At 45.3% G+C, this 21,847-nt stretch overlaps 1 protein-coding gene across 1 annotated transcript in view; it reads right to left on the reverse strand.

Moving 5' to 3' along the window:
• Positions 1–61: 61 nt before the first annotated feature.
• CD9 (CD9 molecule) overlaps positions 62–21,847 on the reverse strand; it is a 40,262-nt gene continuing 18,476 nt past the window's right edge. The window contains exons 2-8 of the mRNA XM_075603057.1: positions 16,215–16,317; positions 10,248–10,345; positions 6,652–6,726; positions 4,084–4,185; positions 2,960–3,049; positions 2,550–2,633; positions 62–491 (exon numbers count right to left, since the gene is read on the reverse strand). Of these exons, the coding sequence (XP_075459172.1) occupies positions 426–491; positions 2,550–2,633; positions 2,960–3,049; positions 4,084–4,185; positions 6,652–6,726; positions 10,248–10,345; positions 16,215–16,317 (618 nt within the window). The 3' untranslated portion in view covers positions 62–425. The remainder of the gene's footprint in view (positions 492–2,549; positions 2,634–2,959; positions 3,050–4,083; positions 4,186–6,651; positions 6,727–10,247; positions 10,346–16,214; positions 16,318–21,847) is intronic.

The raw sequence follows: 21,847 nt of genomic DNA on the forward strand, positions 1-21,847 counted from the left end.
ATCCCTATAAAAGAGCAGCTATATTCAAATCGGACATCCAAGATAAAAACACAAATGTCAGTTTTATATGTATATATTTATATTTTATTTTTTATTAAGTAACAAATTATGTTCAACATAAGTTATACCGTGATTATCATTTTAAGAAAGCAAAGACAAATCTAATTGAATACATAGTTTGTAGTTATACAATATATATATATATATATATATATATGCATTTAACCCATCAACAAATCAGGTACCTTGTATCATTGGTTTATTTCTCTCAAACATACAGACACAAAGCTAAAAAAAAACAAAAACAAACCTGGCATTAAAAAACTAAATTATAGCACAACTTCTTGTTTAGAAAAAAGCTTTTAGGAACGCACAGAACTTGCTGACATGGTGTTCCTGGGTGGAAGTTTCTCTCGGGAAATCCTTTATACCATTTCTCTGTTGTTCCGGATCGCGCAGCAGAGTACCATACTAAAGATCATTCCGAAGATCTGCGAAAACAAACACAGTCACCTCAGGAAAAGCGCACACGGGGGAGCAATACTTTACTGCGCTTCCTACCCAGCCCGTGCCGGAGCAGCCTGCCACGCCGGGAGTGCGCACGCATGTCGGGGGTGTTCACGCAGGAAAGCGGCGCAGAAGAACGTCCAGCGTCTCATAGAAGAAAATCCCATCGCTTTCAATGCGAACCATTTCCCCCATTAAATTTGGTGCCACTTCTGCAAATGGGAGACTGATAACCTCCTACAGACTTAGCCGCCAACAGCGCTTTGCAGGGGGACACAGAATGCGCCAACACCGCATTGCTCACATGGGCATGCGCCAGAAAACCAAAAATGAAGTGATTTAGCTCTGCAGGACCCAGCTCCCTCCAGTTACAATGCTGATAGATATATATTTGCTTTACATGTGAAACAGTAACTACAAACAATAGAAGAGGGTGTGTGGCGACTGGGCAGAGTGGGGCGACTGGGCAGAGTGGGGCGACTGGGCAGAGTGGGGCGACTGGGCAGAGTGGGGCGACTGGGCAGAGTGGGGCAACTGGGCAGAGTGGGGCAACTGGGCAAACACATACAGTACACGAAAAAAAAAAACCCTTAATATTTTCACATATTTTAAACCTAAAATGTTATTAGATCCAAATCTAAGCCCTAATAATAGATAAAGATAACCTGAACAAATTCCAAACATACTTTTTCAACATTTATTCACAAATGATTCAGGATCCGTGTATGAGAAAGTAAGTGGCCCTTTAGATTCAGTACCTGGTGATGCCCCCTTAAGCAGCAATGACTTAATCCAAGCATTTCCTGTAACTGCTGGTCAGCCTCCCACATCGGGTCTGAGGAATTCTGGCCCATTCCTCCTTACAGAACCGCTTCAACTCAGTGATATTTGAGGGCTTCCTTGCATGGACAGCTCGCTTCAGGTCCTGCCACAACACTTCTATGGCGTTTAGGTCCGGACTTTGACTAACCCATTCTAAAATGTGGAATTTCCTCTGCAGCCATTCTTTTATAGATCTGCTTGTATGTTTAGGATAATAGTCTTGCTGCATGACCCACTGTTGTTTCAGCTTCAGCTCAGACAGATGGCCTGACATTCCATTCTCCTCTAGAGTCTTCAGATACAATGCAGAATTCATGGTTGTGTAAGTAATGACAAGTCATCCAGGTCCTGAAGCAGCATAGCAGCCCCAAACAATCACACCTAACACCATGTTTGACGGTTGGGATGAGGTCCTTCTGTTCAAATGCAGGGTTTGCTTTTCACCAAAGGTTTTCATAGAGGGCAAAAAGTTGTAACTTTGACTCATCTGTCCAGAGAACATTGTTCCAGAAGTCTTGTGTATCACCATTGTGCTTTTGGCAAACTTCAGACCCGCAGCAATGTTCATCGGGAGCAGTGGTTTCCTCCTGGATATCATTCCATGAACACCATTCTTTTTCAGTCTTTTTCTGATAGTTGAGTCATAAACATTCACATTAGCCAATGCGAGAGTGGCCTGCAGCCCCTTGAATGTTACTCTTGCGTCTTTTGTGAATCCTGCGTGATTTGCCAGTTTGTTCTTGGAGAGATTTGGTAGAACGACCACTCCTGGGTAGAGTGACTATCGTCTTGAACTTTCTCTATTTGTAGACTGATTGGTGAAGCCCCAAATGGTTTTGTAACCCTTTCTATACAGATAACTGATAAATCTCTGAGGACCTCAGAAAAGCAGTTATTTTGATCATGGCAGGAGAGGTTTCCACACACCTCCCAAACACTCACCTGAATATCTACCTATTTATTTAAACACCGGATTGTAATTATCCCCTTTAACTTTAGCTGATAAAACCTGGGTGTCACTTACTTCTGCACACACCCTGACCCTTAATCATTGTCTAATTCATACATTATTTTCTTTCAAAAGACATGGAATTGGTTAATACAAACTCTATTGGATATTTAATAAAAGATTATTAGGGTTCACAAACTCTTGTTACTCTATATAAAAATAAAATAACACGGCTTAAACATGCATATATACCCAATTATCCCATACTAACCATGATCACAGCAATTCCAATCCCAACGGCACCAATGATATGAAGCTTGGAATTTCCAAATTTTTCAAGGGCTGCCGGACAGGACTGCAAGACAAGAGATATATTAGTCTCAACTTTTTCTTTCCGCTATAAAATATTCTTCCAATACATTGATGTTCATGCCAGAGAGATATTGGCGGTTAAGGGTCGCCAATAGAGCAGAACAGTTAATTTTCAAATCTTGATTAAAAAGTGGTTTTTGCAACAAGCAGAATATCCACAGTACTTGTCAGAAACATCACCTAATGCTCAATAGCTTATTTGTGCAGGTATAACAAAGGCCCTGTCCGGAAGAAATTAAAAAACGCAAACATCTGTGCGAACACCAATAGTTTTCTGGACTTGTAAAAAGTTGATAGAAAGTTTCCTACCTCTGCTGTAAATGTAGCAAGTCCTGACTTATTAGGACAGATGTCCGACAGGAGAGCCTCACCAACCCCCGTCATGCCACAGCAATCCAGCTGCAACAAAGCAAAGAGACCATGTGTAACCATTTCCCTGCCATAGCTCGGGCAGCAGCAGCGACAGCGGTAAACCAACATCAAAATACTTTGTCATTAATACTGAATGTTCAGCAGATTAAACAATAAAACAATGAATAATAAAAAGAAAGTACAAATGATTGTTTTAAATTAACAACCCAACAATAAGTATATTACATACAGATTATGAATGTAAACATAATATGAAGTTACACTGCATGAATAAGTAAACAGACAGTACTAATAATTCAGAGCATTTTTTGTTACATGACGAAGGAGGTTTGTCCTGGAAGGAATATTCGTAACATTTGCAATGAGGTTCTCCCTCAGAATGAGGCTGCAACCACAGAGGGCCGCCGTTTACTTATCTCTGGCAATGTTCCTGCTGCCTTATTGGATTCTGGAACTCACCAGCCCTTTTATCCCCTGTACCCAATGTTTCCACTTACCCTGCCTAATAGATTGCAAGCTCATGGCGACAGGGCCTCCAACACATCGCAGGCGTATCCTACCTCTCCTAACACAAGTTTAATCTAGTCTGTAAAGGTTACATATGCCCATAATATCCAATGTCTGTAAATTTTATGTATAACTTGTGTTCATTTAATGCAACCGTGATTTATAACTCCTGTGTCCCATGTGTAACAAAATAATTGTATTTTACTGTAGTTGTTCTCAAACTGACTAAAGTATTGCGATCCCCTTAAATAAATGGTGGAGGAGGGATCCGCATTAAGAAGCTTCTCTCATAAGGCTGTTAAAGTCTGGATAAAAAACAAAACGGATAAAATAATTTCTCTATGTGCTAGTGGAGAAAGGGAGGTCTGCATTAGCTTTGTGTGATCAATATAATGCAGGTACAGGGAAGAAAAAGCTATTTAAAATCCTAACCCGACTGCATAATAAGATGGTGTTTGGTTTAAAGGGCCTCGCATTTCAGGGCAGTTTAACACGGTGACGGAATTGCACCGAGAGGACAAAAAACCTTTTATTAACCTTCACCAATAACTTACCGCAAAATGTATGCCTTTCAGTGTTTCCTTTATAGAGGTTTCTTTGGTTTTCATGTACTCCAAGTAAGTCTGCTTGTAAAAATCCTTTATGTCCTCAACCACCTACAAAGAGGGACAATTCACCAAGAAAAATATCAGCCTAAAGAGAAGGAAGAGATGTGCTGCAGGAAAGATCCGATCAGGCTCTCAGGAATCGGAGCTCCCCAAATACTTGGTTTGCATAAATAAACTTGGCAAGTGCTGGAAATCTGTGGTACGTGTTCCAGTTTCTGAACCAGCTTCCGTACCAATAATATTTCCAACATTTGCATCCTCTTACATCATTTCCCGACACGCTAACATTATTCGGCCAGCCTAAATACACTATTTATTGGACATGAAACGAGGATGTTTCTTTGATCTGACATTTATCGTTATCCAAAAGAATGAAGCCATTATTAAGCATTGTTACCCTTGAATGTCTTTCTGCAGCTTACGTTACCAATTGAAAGGTAAAGGGCAGATTATCAGATCCAGCAACATATTAATAATCAGTGAATATTGGACAGATACAATGGCAAATTTCCCATTAGGTCCGATAGGACAGGACGGGAAGTCACAGAGGCCGGGAAGTCACAGAGGCCGGGAAGTCACAGAGGACGGGAAGTCACAGAGGCCGGGAAGTCACAGAGGCCGGAAAGTCACAGAGGCCGGGAAGTCACAGAGGCCGGGAAGTCACAGAGGCCGGGAAGTCACAGAGGCCGGGAAGTCACAGAGGCCGGGAAGTCACAGAGGCCGGGAAGTCACAGAGGCCGGGAAGTCACAGAGGCCGGGAAGTCACAGAGGCCGGGAAGTCACAGAGGCCGGGAAGTCACAGAGGCCGGGAAGTCACAGAGGCCGGGAAGTCACAGAGGCCGGGAAGTCACAGAGGCCGGGAAGTCACAGAGGCCGGGAAGTCACAGAGGCCGGGAAGTCACAGAGGCCGGGAAGTCACAGAGGCCGGGAAGTCACAGAGGCCGGGAAGTCACAGAGGCCGGGAAGTCACAGAGGCCGGGAAGTCACAGAGGCCGGGAAGTCACAGAGGCCGTGCTCTCTGGCCTCTCGGGCCTGATGGGAAGTTCCGTCTCCGCCTTGCCGTCTTCTTTCTGCAGCATCAAATAACGCTGCAACGTTTTGTTGCTATGGCAACGTTTTGTTGCGGCGTCAAATGACGTCATGGCAATGAGACGTCCGCAGTGTCATTTGACGCTGCGATTTTGTAGAAGACGGAGGGCGGCAGCACAGAGGAGGCGGAACCAGATAAGCGCTAGTGGCGGCGGATCTTGACAGATGTGACTATAATGCATGCAACATAAAATAGCCCTGGTCACAGTTCTATATTATTAATGCTGGCGGATTCCTCGACTGGTGGAAACTCGGCAGGGATTCCCCACACCTCCGTTTCTCATCTGCTGACGGACAGAAGCAGCAGAGAAAGGAAGGAGTCGATATTGAGGGAGGTGAAGTTATTGGACCTGAACCTTTGTGGGAATTACAGTAACAGTCTAAACGTCAAAAAACAACAAAATCATGTTAATGCAAAAAGGTGTTACGAAATGATGGATAGGCGGTAAAAAAGGATGTTGTCAAAAAGGCAGGTTTAGATCTCCACGACATCGAATGCTAGAGTGCCAACTCTTCCTAATTTATAAGCAGTGTCCTAAATAAAACAGGTTGGGACAGCAAAATGTTCTACGTTTGCAGAATGCGGCGTTCCTACGGGTTTGACTGTTTAGTAACGAGAGGAGTAAAAGGAAGGAGCACAGAGAGGTATCAAGGCAAATTTGGAGCAGATTGCGTAGTTATTGCTAGCCACAGTCACTCTGTTCTGAAGGGAAAATCAATAATCAGTGTCCCTTGTAGGAAGGTTAGTGATGTTTTACACATGTAGCAAAGGATGTTGCTATGATATTCTGCGTTATGAGCAGGTGCAATAACCTTTGCAACACTTCAATCCTTTAAAAGGAAAATGGTAATTTTCAAACCTGTGAGCAGACAGACGCCTCTTAGCAATTCCAAGTAGTCAGAATTCTGAAACACTCAGCTGAATGATCGCTATTATACAGCAAGAGCTTTAAGGGATGAGCTAATCATAAATTAGCTTCATATTGTGGCAGTAATTATTTTTTGCGTGTACAAATTGCCAATAACCGCAGTAAAAAAATACTATTTAAGGTTCAGTCCAAGCGGCATTTTTCCCCCTGTTGTTTTAGGCAATAGAATTGAAGCAGGGGTCTCCAGAGCGGGACCACCTGCATTTCAGCTCTGGGACCCCCTGCTTTCTGAGATACTTACTTACCTCTGAAGCGAATGCTGTTATCTTAAGTTTAAATGTCCTGGTCACGCAGGCAAATATGAAGAAGTTGCAAGAGATGACATAAAGCGGGACATACAAGCTGCTGGTATTATGGAAATCCAAACCAGCCAGGTTCAGATCCGGAAACGAGCAACCCCCCTCCCGAAATGATTACAATAAAGAAACAAACTAAATGCCACTTGGACTGAACCTTTAAGAAGCAAAATCAGTTAAATAATTTGGAACAAGCTTACCTTGTCTTTATTTACAAACCCCCAGATTCCAGCAGCAATTTCAATTGCAAAAATTACCAGGAGAAAAACAAAAAACTAGGAAAAAGCAAAAAATATATATTTGTTACAATTTATAATATGTATCCAACAAGCTTTAACCAAATAAAAGAATTCAGTTTTGAAAGGTGCGTTTAGTCAGAACCATTACAAGCCGCTCAAACCCAGCACACATTTCCTGTTACTTCGTGCTTGAGGGGTCTGCTTATTTGGGAGCCTCCCGGAGTTAAAGCGGGGGCCCTGAAACATGCCATTTTCAGCTCTGGGACCCACGGGTTCCAGAGATTCATCCCGGTAAAAGTAGATTATTCCAGTCCCCCCGCTCAGGTGTTTAAGTCCCCGTGTCACGCAGGAAAGTAAAAAGCTGAAACGTCACCCGCTGCAGCTTTCTATTTATTGCCCACGTGACACGAGGGATTAATAAACCAGATCGTACCTTTACCAGTAAGTATCGCGGGGCCCGTGAGCTTTCCATCCCTGGTTCCTGTGCTCGGTCTGAGGGGAAGCGGCTTTAAAAGCAATATTACGATTGATAGATATAGATATAGATATGACACACAATACAAAGTATTATCTTACAGTGCAGTACATTCATTTCCACAAGCAGCTAATTCAACATCGAAATACACATCTACTTTGTTCCCCAACAGGTTTATTTGCAAGCGCTTGTGCAAAGTTGGTCTAGATTACCAAGGAGTGTAGACTTACCCCTGCATAGGACTATAATATACCATGCCCTGCATAGGACTATAACATACCATGCCCTGCAAAGGACTATATCATACCATGCCCTGCATAGGACTATAACATACCATGCCCTGCATAGGACTATAACATACCATGCCCTGCATAGGACTATAACATACCATGCCCTGCATAGGACTATAACATACCATGCCCTGCATAGGACTATAACATACCATGCCCTGCATAGGACTATAACATACCATGCCCTGCATAGGACTATAACATACCATGCCCTGCATAGGACTATAACATACCATGCCCTGCAAAGACTATAACATACCATGCCCTGCATAGGACTATAACATACCATGCCCTGCATAGGACTATAACATACCATGCCCTGCATAGGACTATAACATACCATGCCCTGCATAGGACTATAACATACCATGCCCTGCATAGGACTATAACATACCATGCCCTGCATAGGACTATAACATACCATGCCCTGCATAGGACTATAACATACCATGCCCTGCATAGGACTATAACATACCATGCCCTGCATAGGACTATATCATACCATGCCCTGCATAGGACTATATCATACCATGCCCTGCATAGGACTATAACATACCATGCCCTGCATAGGACTATAACATACCATGCCCTGCATAGGACTATAACATACCATGCCCTGCATAGGACTATATCATACCATGCCCTGCATAGGACTATAACATACCATGCCCTGCATAGGACTATATCATACCATGCCCTGCATAGGACTATAACATACCATGCCCTGCATAGGACTATAACATACCATGCCCTGCATAGGACTATAACATACCATGCCCTGCATAGGACTATAACATACCATGCCCTGCATAGGACTATAACATACCATGCCCTGCATAGGACTATAACATACCATGCCCTGCATAGGACTATAACATACCATGCCCTGCATAGGACTATAACATACCATGCCCTGCATAGGACTATAACATACCATGCCCTGCATAGGACTATAACATACCATGCCCTGCATAGGACTATAACATACCATGCCCTGCATAGGACAATAACATACCATGCCCTGCATAGGACTATAACATACCATGCCCTGCATAGGACTATATCATACCATGCCCTGCATAGAACTATAACATACCATGCCCTGCATAGAACTATAGCATACCATGCCCTGCATAGGACTATATCATACCATGCCCTGCATAGGACTATAACATACCATGCCCTGCATAGGACTATAACATACCATGCCCTGCATAGGACTATATCATATCATGCCCTGCATAGGACTATAACATACCATGCCCTGCATAGGACTATAACATACCATGCCCTGCATAGGACTATAACATACCATGCCCTGCATAGGACTATAACATACCATGCCCTGCATAGGACTATATCATACCATGCCCTGCATAGGACTATAACATACCATGCCCTGCATAGGACTATATCATACCATGCCCTGCATAGGACTATATCATACCATGCCCTGCATGGGACTATAACATACCATGCCCTGCATAGGACTACAGTATAACATACCATGCCCTGCATAGGACTATAACATACCATGCCCTGCATAGGACTATAACATACCATGCCCTGCATAGGACTATAACATACCATGCCCTGCATAGGACTATAACATACCATGCCCTGCATAGGACTATAACATACCATGCCCTGCATGGGACTATAACATACCATGCCCTGCATAGGACTATAACATACCATGCCCTGCATAGGACTATAACATACCATGCCCTGCATAGGACTATAACATACCATGCCCTACATAGGACTGTAACATCCCATGCCCTGCATAGGACTATAACATCCCAAATACAGTATAGAATATAACATACCGTGCATAGACTAGAACAGGGGTGAGCTGAATTTTTTTGGGGGGGACGCGGGCAGTTGCAGATGCCCCGCACTCTTCCCCGGGACATTTAAATTAAATGCCTGGGGTCCGTGCGAGGTCTCTGCAATCTCAACTTACCGGGATTCAGCTGGCTTTTGCTCACGTTGCCATGACAATGCGGCGTCATTCCATGTGACGTTACACGTCGTCATGGCAACGCGCATCAAATAACGGTGCGGGGTCACAGGACCCTCGGCGTCATTTGATGCTGGGTCCCTCGAGGCGCAAACGCAGGGACCTGGACACAAGGGGGTGCAGCAGCAAAAACAAAAAACAACTTCAAACCCAGTATAGAATATAACATACCAGGCCCAGTATAGAATATAACATACCAGGCCCAGTATAGAATATAACATATGAAACCCAGTATAGAATATAACATACCAGGCCCAGTATAGAATATAACATATGAAACCCACTATAGAATATAACATACCAGGCCCAGTATAGAATATAACATATGAAACCCAGTATAGAATATAACATACCAGGCCCAGTATAGAATATAACATATGAAACCCAGTATAGAATATAACATACCAGGCCCAGTATAGAATATAACATATGAAACCCAGTATAGAATATAACATACCAGGCCCAGTATAGAATATAACATATGAAACCCAGTATAGAATATAACATACCAGGCCCAGTATAGAATATAACATATGAAACCCAGTATAGAATATAACATACCAGGCCCAGTATAGAATATAACATATGAAACCCAGTATAGAATATAACATACCAGGCCCAGTATAGAATATAACATATGAAACCCAGTATAGAATATAACATACCAGGCCCAGTATAGAATATAACATATGAAACCCAGTATAGAATATAACATACCAGGCCCAGTATAGAATATAACATATGAAACCTAGTATAGAATATAACATACCAGGCCCAGCATGCATTCGGACTCTTGAATTGCCCCACAGCATCCCAGAAATCCAACCAGCATCATGAGCGCTCCGGCGCCAATCAGGATGTAAACACCTAGAACGAATAGAAGGACGCGTCAGATAGATGTTTATAGGCTGGTGAATTTCGTACCTCCGTATTAGTTACAGTACATCCCACTTGGTGTTGGAAGCCACTGTATACAGGATAAAAATATATCTTTATCTGCCAAACACTTAGGCTGAGTTTATACCAAGGGCGGCAGCGATATTCTGTGACGTCACCCAGCGCTGCCGCCGAGCGGCATCTTGATTATACGGGGGAAGGGGAGCAGGAGAGTCTTGTCGGCGTGGCAGAGGCGTGGCCGGTTCGCCCTCATTGGCTAAACCGCTCGTGTGACGCGGGCGTCACACAAAACAAAAAACTAAATTCTCAATCTCTTCCCCAGCCGCCCGCCTTGCAGTACGGCGCACCGCGACCGGCGCTTGCGGTATAAACAGTTTCATTGAAGGTAATTGTTTTGGCGCCGCCACACACTACGCCGCATGCGTTTTTGGGTACAATCACGGCCTTAGGATAGCTTTGCACTGTGGTGACGCTTGTAAACGCCAACTGCTTCCCCCCAAAATGATCTATTCTTCCCCCTAAGTTTGAAGCAGGGGGTCTCCGGAGCGGAACCCCATTAATTTCAGCTCCGGGGACCCCCCGAGTTACTTAACTCCATCAGGGGCGCCGGTAGCAGATCTACAAATGTAAATGTCCTGGTCACGCCGGCCAATAGGAAGCCGGAAAGGATGACATCACAGCTTCACAATGGCCGCCTAACATGGGACCACCATTTCTATAGCCCCACGTAGCCCAGCCAGAGCGGCTGCTTCCGTATGGAGGTACATATCTTGGGAAGCAGGGGGTCTACAGAGCTGAAATTAACGCGGTTTAGCGCCGAAGACACAGTTTGAACTCTAGAACGATTTAACAAATAAAAGGATTGCTGCTTAAAGCAGTAATTCTACATCCCCCTTATCTTTATATGCATCATTCTACACTCGTACCCAAGCTGCCAATCGTTGGGGGCTCCTGCTATACATCTGAAAAACAATCTTGATTGTGTGCCTAACCAAATGGCTGCCTTTTGACTATACTGCAGCTATGTAACAATATATTACTAAGTAACACCTTATTGTAACAGCTCCCAGAGTAATAGTTAGTCTGCTGTTTGGAACACAGCAACAGATCTGTTTGTGATACTTTGCTGCCAAAGTGAAGAGCTAAAAAAAATATAAAGTTTGTAAGAGCCCGTTTCAAAACAGGAAGTGAATACGACTTTCTAAAAGATTGCTATAGCAACCACAGGATGATCAGTACATAAAAAAAAATGGAAACCGTATCATCCAATACTACATTACATTGTAACTATGTAACTCCGTTACATAGTAGAGGAGATTGAAAAAAGACTTCCGTCCATCAAGTTCAACATATGCTAAATTAAGACAACAGATATTTATCCTATATCTATACTTATTGATCCAGAGGAAGGCAAATAAATCCCCCCAGGGTCATATCATCCTATGATATCTCATAAGGGAGAAATAAATTCCTTCCTGACTCCAAGAATTGGCAATCTGATTAATCCCTGGATCAACATCCTTCCCATGTATACTTATTTGGTATATCCCTGTATACCTTTCCCATCTAAAAGGATGTCCAACCTTTTTTTGAACAAATATATTGTATCTGCCATCACAGTCTCCATGGGTAATGAATTCCACATTTTAACTGCCCTTACTGTAAAGAACCCATTCCTTTGTTGCTGGTGAAATCTCCTTTCCTGTAACCTTAAGGGATGGCCCCAAGTCCTTTGTACTGCCCTTGGGATGAATAGTTCATTTGAAAGCTCCTTGTACTGCCCCCGAATATTTTTGTATATAGTTATCATATCCCCTCTTAGACGCCTCTTTTCTAATGTAAATAAATCTAATTTAGCTAGTCTCTCCTCATAAGTTAGATTGTCCATCCCTTTTATTAATTTGGTGGCACTTCTCTGCACTCTCTAGTTCTAGAATGTCTTTTCTTAGGATTAATGCCCAAAATTGTACTCCATATTCAAGGTGTGGTCTTACTAATGCTTTGTAAAGGGGCCTCATTATGTTTACTTCCCTTCCATCCATTGCCCATTTAATGCAAGATAAGATCTTGTTTGCCTTTGCAGCTACTGCATGACTTTGGGCACTATTGCTAAGACTGCTGTGACGACTCAGGAGATTCCTTCCTCTCCTTGTCCCTCTCTCCCATCCTTTCTATTCCTTCTCACTCTTCTCCTTCACCTTCTACCTCTCTCCCCTTACCGCAGCGCATCCCCCGCAGGTCCCGCATACCCACGCGCTCCCTTAACCCTTGCCTTGATCCTCCCCGCTCTATCTCCCCCCCGGTAGCTCCGTTACGTTCCCCTGTGGTGCCATCCATCCCGTTGCCGCCGCCGCCGCCGCCGCCTCCTCCTCCTCCTCCTCCTCCTCCTCCTCCTCCTCCTCCTCCTCCTCCTCCTCGCGCGGTACCCGCGGCGCTCTGCGCGCCTGGTGACGCGTCCGGTACGCGCGTCGCCTCTGCCCACGGAGGATGCGCGTGCATGCTCCTCCCTGCCCTTGCTGGCCTTCGCACGGGCCTCGCGTGCATTCCCCTCCTCTTGGCTCCGTCCTCCTCCTGCGGTCTTCCCCTGCTCCGAGCGGGCCGCGTCTGTGTTGCAACCTGTGTGCGTGCATCCCCAGCTCACAGGGGTCTCCTCTTCTTCCCCTGACCTATCTCCAGCTTCTCTCTCTACTCTCCTACTCCTCCCCTCTCTGTCATTTATAATCCCTGTCTGTCCACCTCTTCCTCGCTCTGCATAGTTCCTGTTTCCCTGTGTGTACCTGACCTATGCTGTGCTCCCTCTGTGCTCCTGTTATTACCTGCTCCTGTGATACTTTGGATTTCCCTGGCTTTGACCCCTGCTAACCCTGGACTACTCTGCTCACTGGTATCCCTTGAACTCTGCTACACGTACGACTTCGCTGACCTCTGGCTTCCTAGGACCTGGCTTGCCCTCTGACGACTCTACCCTCTGGTCCCTGGACATTGGCTAACGGACACGGCTATTTTACGGACACTCCCCAAGCGTTGCAAGTATACTCTAACAACTCTTCCAAACAGGCCCAGCAACGCTATACCACACTCCGGGCTTGCTCCCACTGCTGTGGGCGTGTGGTATCATACCGTTCCCACCTCAGTACTGGGGTCTAGCTTGGTCTGCGGGCATACAGGCGTGACAACAAGCACTCCTAAATCCTTCTCCAACAAGGATTCCCCCAATTTATCCCCATTTAATGTGTAATTCGCCTTTTTATTCTTGCATCCCAAATGCATAACCTTACATTTATCTGTATTAAACCTCATTTGCCATTTACCTGCCCACGTTTCCAGTCTCTCCAAGTCCTTCTGAAGAGAAATTACATCCTGCTCTGATTCTATTACCTTACACAATTTAGTATCAGCAGCAAAGATGGAGACTTTTCGCTCTATGCCAACCTCAAGATCAATAATAAACAAGTTAAAAATCAGGGGTCCCAGTACGGATCCCTGAGATAGTCAACTCACGACTTTAGCCCAACTGGAAAAAGTTTCATTTATGACAACCCTCTGTTTTCTGTCCTTTAACCAGTTTTCAATCCAGGTGCATATATTATTACGGAGTCCAATTGTCTTTATTTTGAACACCAACCTTTTATGAGGAACTGTATCAAAAGCCTTTGCAAAATCTAAGTAGACCACATCAACTGCATTACCCTGGTCTAAATTCCTACTTACCTCCTCAAAGAAACAAATAAGGTTAGTTTGGCAAGATCTATGCTTCATAAATCCATGCTGACTATTACTAATAATTTTGTTTTCCATTAGGTATTCCTGAATATTATCCCGTATTAAACCTTCAAGTAGCTTCCCCACTATTGAAGTCAGGGTTACAGGTCTGTAATTCCCCAGTTGTGATCTAGCTCCCCTTTTAAATATAGGCACCACATCTGCTTTACTCCAATCTTGTGGTACTGAGCCTGTGGAAATGGAGTCCTTGAATATTAAATATAATGGTTTTGCTATTACTGAGCTTAACTCCTTGAGAACTCTTGGATGTATGCCATCGGGGCCAGGTGCCTTATTTACTTTAATATTTTCAAGTCGCTTATGAACTTCTTCCTCAGTTAACCAATTGTTCATTAATATGGAGGTTGTGGCTTCCTACTGTGGCTCTACTATTGAACTTGATTCATCCCTGTAAACACAGAGGCAAAGAATGTGTTTAATACCTCTGCTTTTTCCTTATCTCCAATAATCTGCCTACCCATCTCACACTGAAAGGGTCCTATATTTTCTTTTCTCATTATTTTGTTATTAAGGTACTTAATAACAACCCTTTTTAGGGTTGACCTTACTTTCTATTGCAATCCTTTTTTCATTATCCATTTTTACTAATTTGATTGCCCCTTTACAATTGTTACATTCCTTATAATTCTGATACGATGTCTCTGTCCCTTCTGATTTAAAGAATCTAAACGCCTTCCTCTTCTTGTCCATTTCCTCCCCTACCTGTTTATTTAGCCACATTGGTTTTGACATTTCTTTTATACTTATTACCCAAGGGTATACACTGATAAGTGTGCTTTTCTAACAATGTTTTAAAGACTGCCCATTTATCATCTACATTTTTCCCTGCAAAAACATCATCCCATTGTATTACTAGTAGATTAGACCTCAGTTTATTAAAATCTGCCTTTCCAAAGTTGAAGGTCTTTGTTGAACCCAAGTAATCTGTTTTTTGATCATTTATTTCAAAAGAGACCATGTTATAATCACTGTTAACAAATAAGTCCTGGAACATTTGGGTATTACTTCTACATTGTTTGAAATGACCAAATCCAGTACTGCCCCTCTCCTGGTTGGTTCCGCAATAATTTGGGTCATATAATTGTCTTTAAGCACCCCCCAAAAATCTGTTTCCTTTGTTGTAATGCTAATCTCATTTGCCCAGTCTGTCTGGATACTTAAAATCCCCCATTATGCAAACACGACCCAGTTTTGATGCCTTCGCCATTTGCAAAAGTATTTTAGCTTCCTCAATCTCACAGATATTTGGTGGTACAGACAGATTTAAAAAAAAAATGAATACATTAAAAATATATATATTTTTCATGTTTTGCTTTAAGAGGCAGCTGCCCACCTTCCAAAAACGTGCTGCTTAATATACCAAGCCAGGTCTAAAAATAAATCATAAAAAATTCCAAATAGTCAAGGTAGAGCAGGGGGTCTCCAAACTCCGTCCTCAAGGGCCACCACCAGGCGGCTTTTATAGATATCCCTGCTTCAGCACATGTGGCTCAATCGAAGACTGCCCCACCTGTGCTGAAATAGGGATATCCATAAAAGCCGGCCTAGTGGCGGCCCTTGAGGACGGAGTTTGGAGACCCCTGAGCTAGAACATACCACGTAATGCGCTTCATGGTTCTGCATCTCTCGCTGTATAAAAGGTCTTTTCTTGTAAATCCTGTGGCCACCCAGATTTGGCGCCCTGAGAAAGGCGCGTTCAGAGAGTATAGAAGTGCAAACCGGTCGCAGGAGCTTAGGAACCAGGCAAAACTGGCCCCGAGGTGGGAGAAAAGCTGTGGCTCACTCAGGGTCTGCAGACGATTTAGCGAGCGGGAAGCGTGCGCGCATTGCAACTTTATTTAATATGCCAATTTATGCAATTCTCGGACACCGCCAGATTGGCTTAATGCAGAGACTGTCAGCAGGGATAGGGAACTGCCGCTTTAAGTGATAACTTTGGACCTTAATGGACCACCGTTAATCCCGTTATGTGGATAGAAAACACACACACACACACAGTGACACACACACAGTGACACACACACAGTGACACACACACAGTGACACACACACTTACCAGTATAGAATACACTGTTTTCCGGATCAGCCTCAAAAATAGCTTTTGTTTTGGAGTCGAATCGAAGCCATAATCCTATCGCCAGGACTGCGGTTCCTGCAAGCTGAGACGACATATACACATCGGGTTGGAACACGAGCAGTTATACATTGTACCGTGTTAACCCGTTAATACCGTGTTACCCCGTTATACCTTTGCCTTCAGCAACAGAATGGCATTTGTTGTAATAAAGTGAGGCCACGCAGACACGTAACCTGCTCTTAACATTCAGAAGCAAACATCATTCAACACTGTATAGCTTATCAAATATACAGCCAAGAAGCACACGTTCCACAGCGTATTATCTCCCACGTGTCACAGCGTATTATCTCCCACGTGTCACAGCGTATTATCTCCCACGTGCCACAGCGTATTATCTCCCACATGTCACAGCGTATTATCTCCCACGTGTCACAGCGTATTATCTCCCACGTGCCACAGCGTATTATCTCCCACATGTCACAGCGTATTATCTCCCACGTGTCACAGCGTATTATCTCCCACGTGCCACAGCGTATTATCTCCCACATGTCACAGCGTATTATCTCCCACGTGCCACTGCGTATTATCTCCCACGTGCCACAGCGTATTATCTCCCACGTGTCACAGCGTATTATCTCCCACGTGCCACAGCGTATTATCTCCCACGTGTCACAGCGTATTATCTCCCACGTTCCACAGCGTATTATCTCCCACGTGTCACAGCGTATTATCTCCCACGTGCCACAGCGTATTATCTCCCACGTGTCACAGCGTATTATCTCCCACGTGTCACAGCGTATTATCTCCCACGTGCCACAGCGTATTATCTCCCACGTGCCACAGCGTATTATCTCCCACGTGCCACAGCGTATTATCTCCCACGTTCCACAGCGTATTATCTCCCACGTGCCACAGCGTATTATCTCCCACGTTCCACAGCGTATTATCTCCCACGTTCCACAGCGTATTATCTCCCACGTGCCACAGCGTATTATCTCCCACGTGCCACAGCGTATTATCTCCCACGTGTCACAGCGTATTATCTCCCACGTTCCACAGCGTATTATCTCCCACGTGCCACAGAGTATTATCTCCCACGTGTCACAGCGTATTATCTCCCACGTTCCACAGCGTATTATCTCCCACGTGCCACAGCGTATTATCTCCCACGTGTCACAGCGTATTATCTCCCACGTTCCACAGCGTATTATTTTCCAGCAATACCTGAGGACACGTTCCACGTAATGTTACACAGAGTATTATTTCCCAGCAATACCTGAAGGACACGTTCCACGTAATGTTACACAGAGTATTATTTCCCAGCAATACCTGAAGGACACGTTCCACGTAATGTTACACAGAGTATTATTTCCCAGCAATACCTGAAGGACACGTTCCACGTAATGTTACACAGAGTATTATTTCCCAGCAATACCTGAAGGACACGTTCCACGTAATGTTACACAGAGTATTATTTCCCAGCAATGCCTGAAGGACACGTTCCACGTAATGTTACACAGAGTATTATTTCCCAGCAATGCCTGAAGGACATGCACAGAGGGAAGAGGCCCAATCTGCACCGCAGGCCGGGCCCCCCGCAGCACCCGGGCCCGAGACCCTTGTCCCGTCTCTCCCTCCCCCATTGGTGGCGCTGCCTGTTCCCACTCTGTGCAGGACCTGCCAACCAGCGTGGAAGGACAGGCTGCTGGGTACCCCCCCTGCGCAGGACCTGCCAGACAGGCTGCTGGGTATCCCCCCTCTGCGCAGGACCTGCCAGACAGGCTGCTGGGTATCCCCCCTCTGCGCAGGACCTGCCAGACAGGCTGCTGGGTACCCCCCTCTGCGCAGGACCTGCCAGACAGGCTGCTGGGTATCCCCCCTGCGCAGGACCTGCCAGACAGGCTGCTGGGTACCCCCCCTGCGCAGGACCTGCCAGACAGGCTGCTGGGTACCCCCCCTGCGCAGGACCTGCCAGACAGGCTGCTGGGTACCCCCCCTGCGCAGGACCTGCCAGACAGGCTGCTGGGTATCCCCCCTGCGCAGGACCTGCCAGACAGGCTGCTGGGTACCCCCCCTGCGCAGGACCTGCCAGACAGGCTGCTGGGTACCCCCCCTGCCTCCGCCAGGTTTATTCCTCTGTGGAGGTTACAGGAGAATCGCTTTCCATCTCCAGCATCTCTCTGCTATCCAAGCAGATTACACACTCACAAATATATCCTCTCGCTTGTTTTAATATATGCAGCCTTTGATTATCTTTATTGGAAACGAATTACCCAAGCTTGGTTCTCCCGTCGTCAATCAGCAAAATCTTGTTTCCCAGGGTTCACTAAATGGCTGCCTTTCAGTTACAATCAATCCTTCAGCAGCTACAATGTATAGTTATATTACTAAGGTTATGTTATCTAGTGTTACAGTTTAAAGCTCAAACTGCAGGGAATATTGGCAACAAATTATTTAATCACAGACAGGAAAGTGTTACAAAAATCTTGCACTGCTGGGGAGGTGGCTAACACTTGCTATAGAAAACAAAGCATGCTCAGTATATTAAAACTCATTAAAAATGGCATCAAGAGTTGGGGGAAAAAAAATAAATAAAAATCTTATACTACAGAACTGATCTAAAAAAAAAACTTGCATGTAGGATATTGCATGTAGGATATTGCATGTAGGATATTGCATGTAGGATATTGCATGTAGGATATTGCATGTAGGATATTGCATGTAGGATATTGCATGTAGGATATTGCATGTAGGATATTGCATGTAGGATATTGCCTGTAGGATATTGCCTGTAGGATATTGCCTGTAGGATATTGCATGTAGGATATTGCATGTAGGATATTGCATGTAGGATATTGCATGTAGGATATTGCATGTAGGATATTGCATGTAGGATATTGCATGTAGGATATTGCATGTAGGATATTGCATGTAGGATATTGCATGTAGGATATTGCATGTAGTTTGTACACTGCACCTGCCAACACCCCGCAGGAAACCCTACATCAGGCCCATGAAACTAGCTTGGGGACAATTCTTAAGTCTGACTGCAAGACTCGGGCTGTAGCAGGACAGAATAAAATACAACGTTGCAATAACCTACACGCACACTTTTCTTTAGCTTTTCCTATTAAAAATCTGTAAAAATCTAGCGAAGAGGAAACAAAATCCAGGTAACTGGCCGGAGAGAAAGGTGGTGGGGGGGGGAACTCCTCTCATCCTCAGAGTACACAAATACACCCTCTCCCTCCCCTCCATCCACAACACACACACCAGGAGGGGGAGGGGCAGGTGTGGCGAGAGAGGAGGCCCTGGAGCAACTTCCAGCGCGAGGCCCCCACACCCGCCAGGACGGAGGTCCCAGCTCTTCCCCCTGGTTAAGGTGCAGGGTTTGTCAGTTAAGCTGCCGCAGGGCGACCCCCTTGTGCCCCATGTTGATAGCCCTGCAGCTTCATGTTTCATAATGACTTCCATCCAATCTCGAGCTTTGGACGACTGTTACCTTGCTGTCCCCCTTGCTTGCCTCTATCCGTAGCTCCCACACTCTCCCCGAAACCCTTGTTCCTAATTTCCCATTGTCTACTGTAATCTCCCTCATTCTGCAGCCATCAACTCCATCCGCCTCTCACATCCAGCAAATTCCCCTCCTACTCTCTCTTCCTGCTATTACTCCTACACTGGGGCAACATTCCCCTCCTACTCTCTCTTCCTGCTATTACTCCTACCCTGGGGCAACATTCCCCGCCTACTCTCTTCCTGCTATTACTCCTACACTGGGGCAACATTCCCCTCCTACTCTCTCTTCCTGCTATTACTCCTACACTGGGGCAACATTCCCCTCCTACTCTCTCTTCCTGCTATTACTCCTACACTGGGGCAACATTCCCCTCCTACTCTCTCTTCCTGCTATTACTCCTACACTGGGGAAACATTCCCCTCCTACTCTCTCTTCCTGCTATTACTCCTACACTGGGGCAACATTCCCCTCCTACTCTCTCTTCCTGCTATTACTCCTACCCTGGGGCAACATTCCCCGCCTACTCTCTCTTCCTGCTATTACTCCTACACTGGGGCAACATTCCCCTCCTACTCTCTCTTCCTGCTATTACTCCTACACTGGGGCAACATTCCCCTCCTACTCTCTCTTCCTGCTGTTACTCCTACCCTGGGGCAACATTCCCCGCCTACTCTCTCTTCCTGCTATTACTCCTACCCTGGGGCAACATTCCCCGCCTACTCTCTCTTCCTGCTATTACTCCTACACTGGGGCAACATTCCCCGCCTACTCTCTCTTCCTGCTATTACTCCTACACTGGGGCAACATTCCCCGCCTACTCTCTCTTCCTGCTATTACTCCTACACTGGGGCAACATTCCCCGCCTACTCTCTCTTCCTGCTATTACTCCTACACTGGGGCAACATTCCCCGCCTACTCTCTCTTCCTGCTATTACTCCTACACTGGGGCAACATTCCCCTCCTACTCTCTCTTCCTGCTATTACTCCTACACTGGGGCAACATTCCCACCAATCCTGGCCCTATGCTCATACCAATCCTTCCACATCCCACCCCACTGTCTCCTCACCGCGCACAGCCAATCACTCCCACCTCCACGATTTATTCATTTCCAGCTCTCACCCTCCCCCCTAGCCAGTACAGAAACTTGGCTCATCCCATACCGCCTCCCCGACTGCACTCTCCCACGGTGACCAGGGAAGAGACCGGACAGAGGAATAGACATACTACTATCCCCATGCTGCACATAACACATGATAAAACCCACAACCCCTTCTTTCAGTGTTGCTGTTATCAATCACCCCCCCCCCCCCCCTCACCAACCTCTTGATTTGACAGCTTTGTCACCTGGCTTCCTCAATTTTGACACGTACGTCATCCTGGGAGACTTGAAAAATACCCATTAATCCCAATTCAGCTCCCATTCTCTCCTGAACCTCCTCCTATGGTCTCTCCCAATGCACCACCGCTCCATCTCACACAATGGTCTCTACCTTGACGTCTCACTTTTGCTCAGTCTCTAACCCACCCTTCCCTCTCTCTGATCATCTATGAAGTCCTAACCTTTATCCTCAGTCTACCCTCTGCACCCTCCCCAACACCTACATCCACACGCACATACAGAAACCTAAAATTCTCAAACATCTCTCTCCCATCTCCACCCTTTACTGCATAGACCTAGAAACTTCTTTATACAACAGAATACATTCTTCAGCCTTAGGCCGCGTTTATAGTGCTGGCGACACGCGACCGATGACGTCACCCGTCGCCGCTGGCGAAAGCTGCACTTAGGTTTGGAGCGACGTCACTGGCGACAAGGCCAGTGACGACACGAAGGGGGTGGGCAGAGTGCAGTAGGCTCTCTGTGATTGGTGGCGACTGTCTCTCCCAAAATCAACTTTCAACGGCTTCAAATTTTTGTGCAGCTCCGTCTCGCTTACTATAAGTGCATGCGACGGAACCAATGTATTTGTTTTGGCGCGACATCTTGTCGCCGGGCACTATAAGCGCAGCCTAAGACAAGACAGTTCATGCCACCACACAACTTGTCTAGAGTGAAGTCACAAAAACTTTACTCTCTACCTCCAAAAAGCACTG

Source organism: Ascaphus truei, chromosome 5 (assembly GCF_040206685.1).
Source record: "Ascaphus truei isolate aAscTru1 chromosome 5, aAscTru1.hap1, whole genome shotgun sequence".
NCBI lineage: Eukaryota > Metazoa > Chordata > Amphibia > Anura > Ascaphidae > Ascaphus > Ascaphus truei.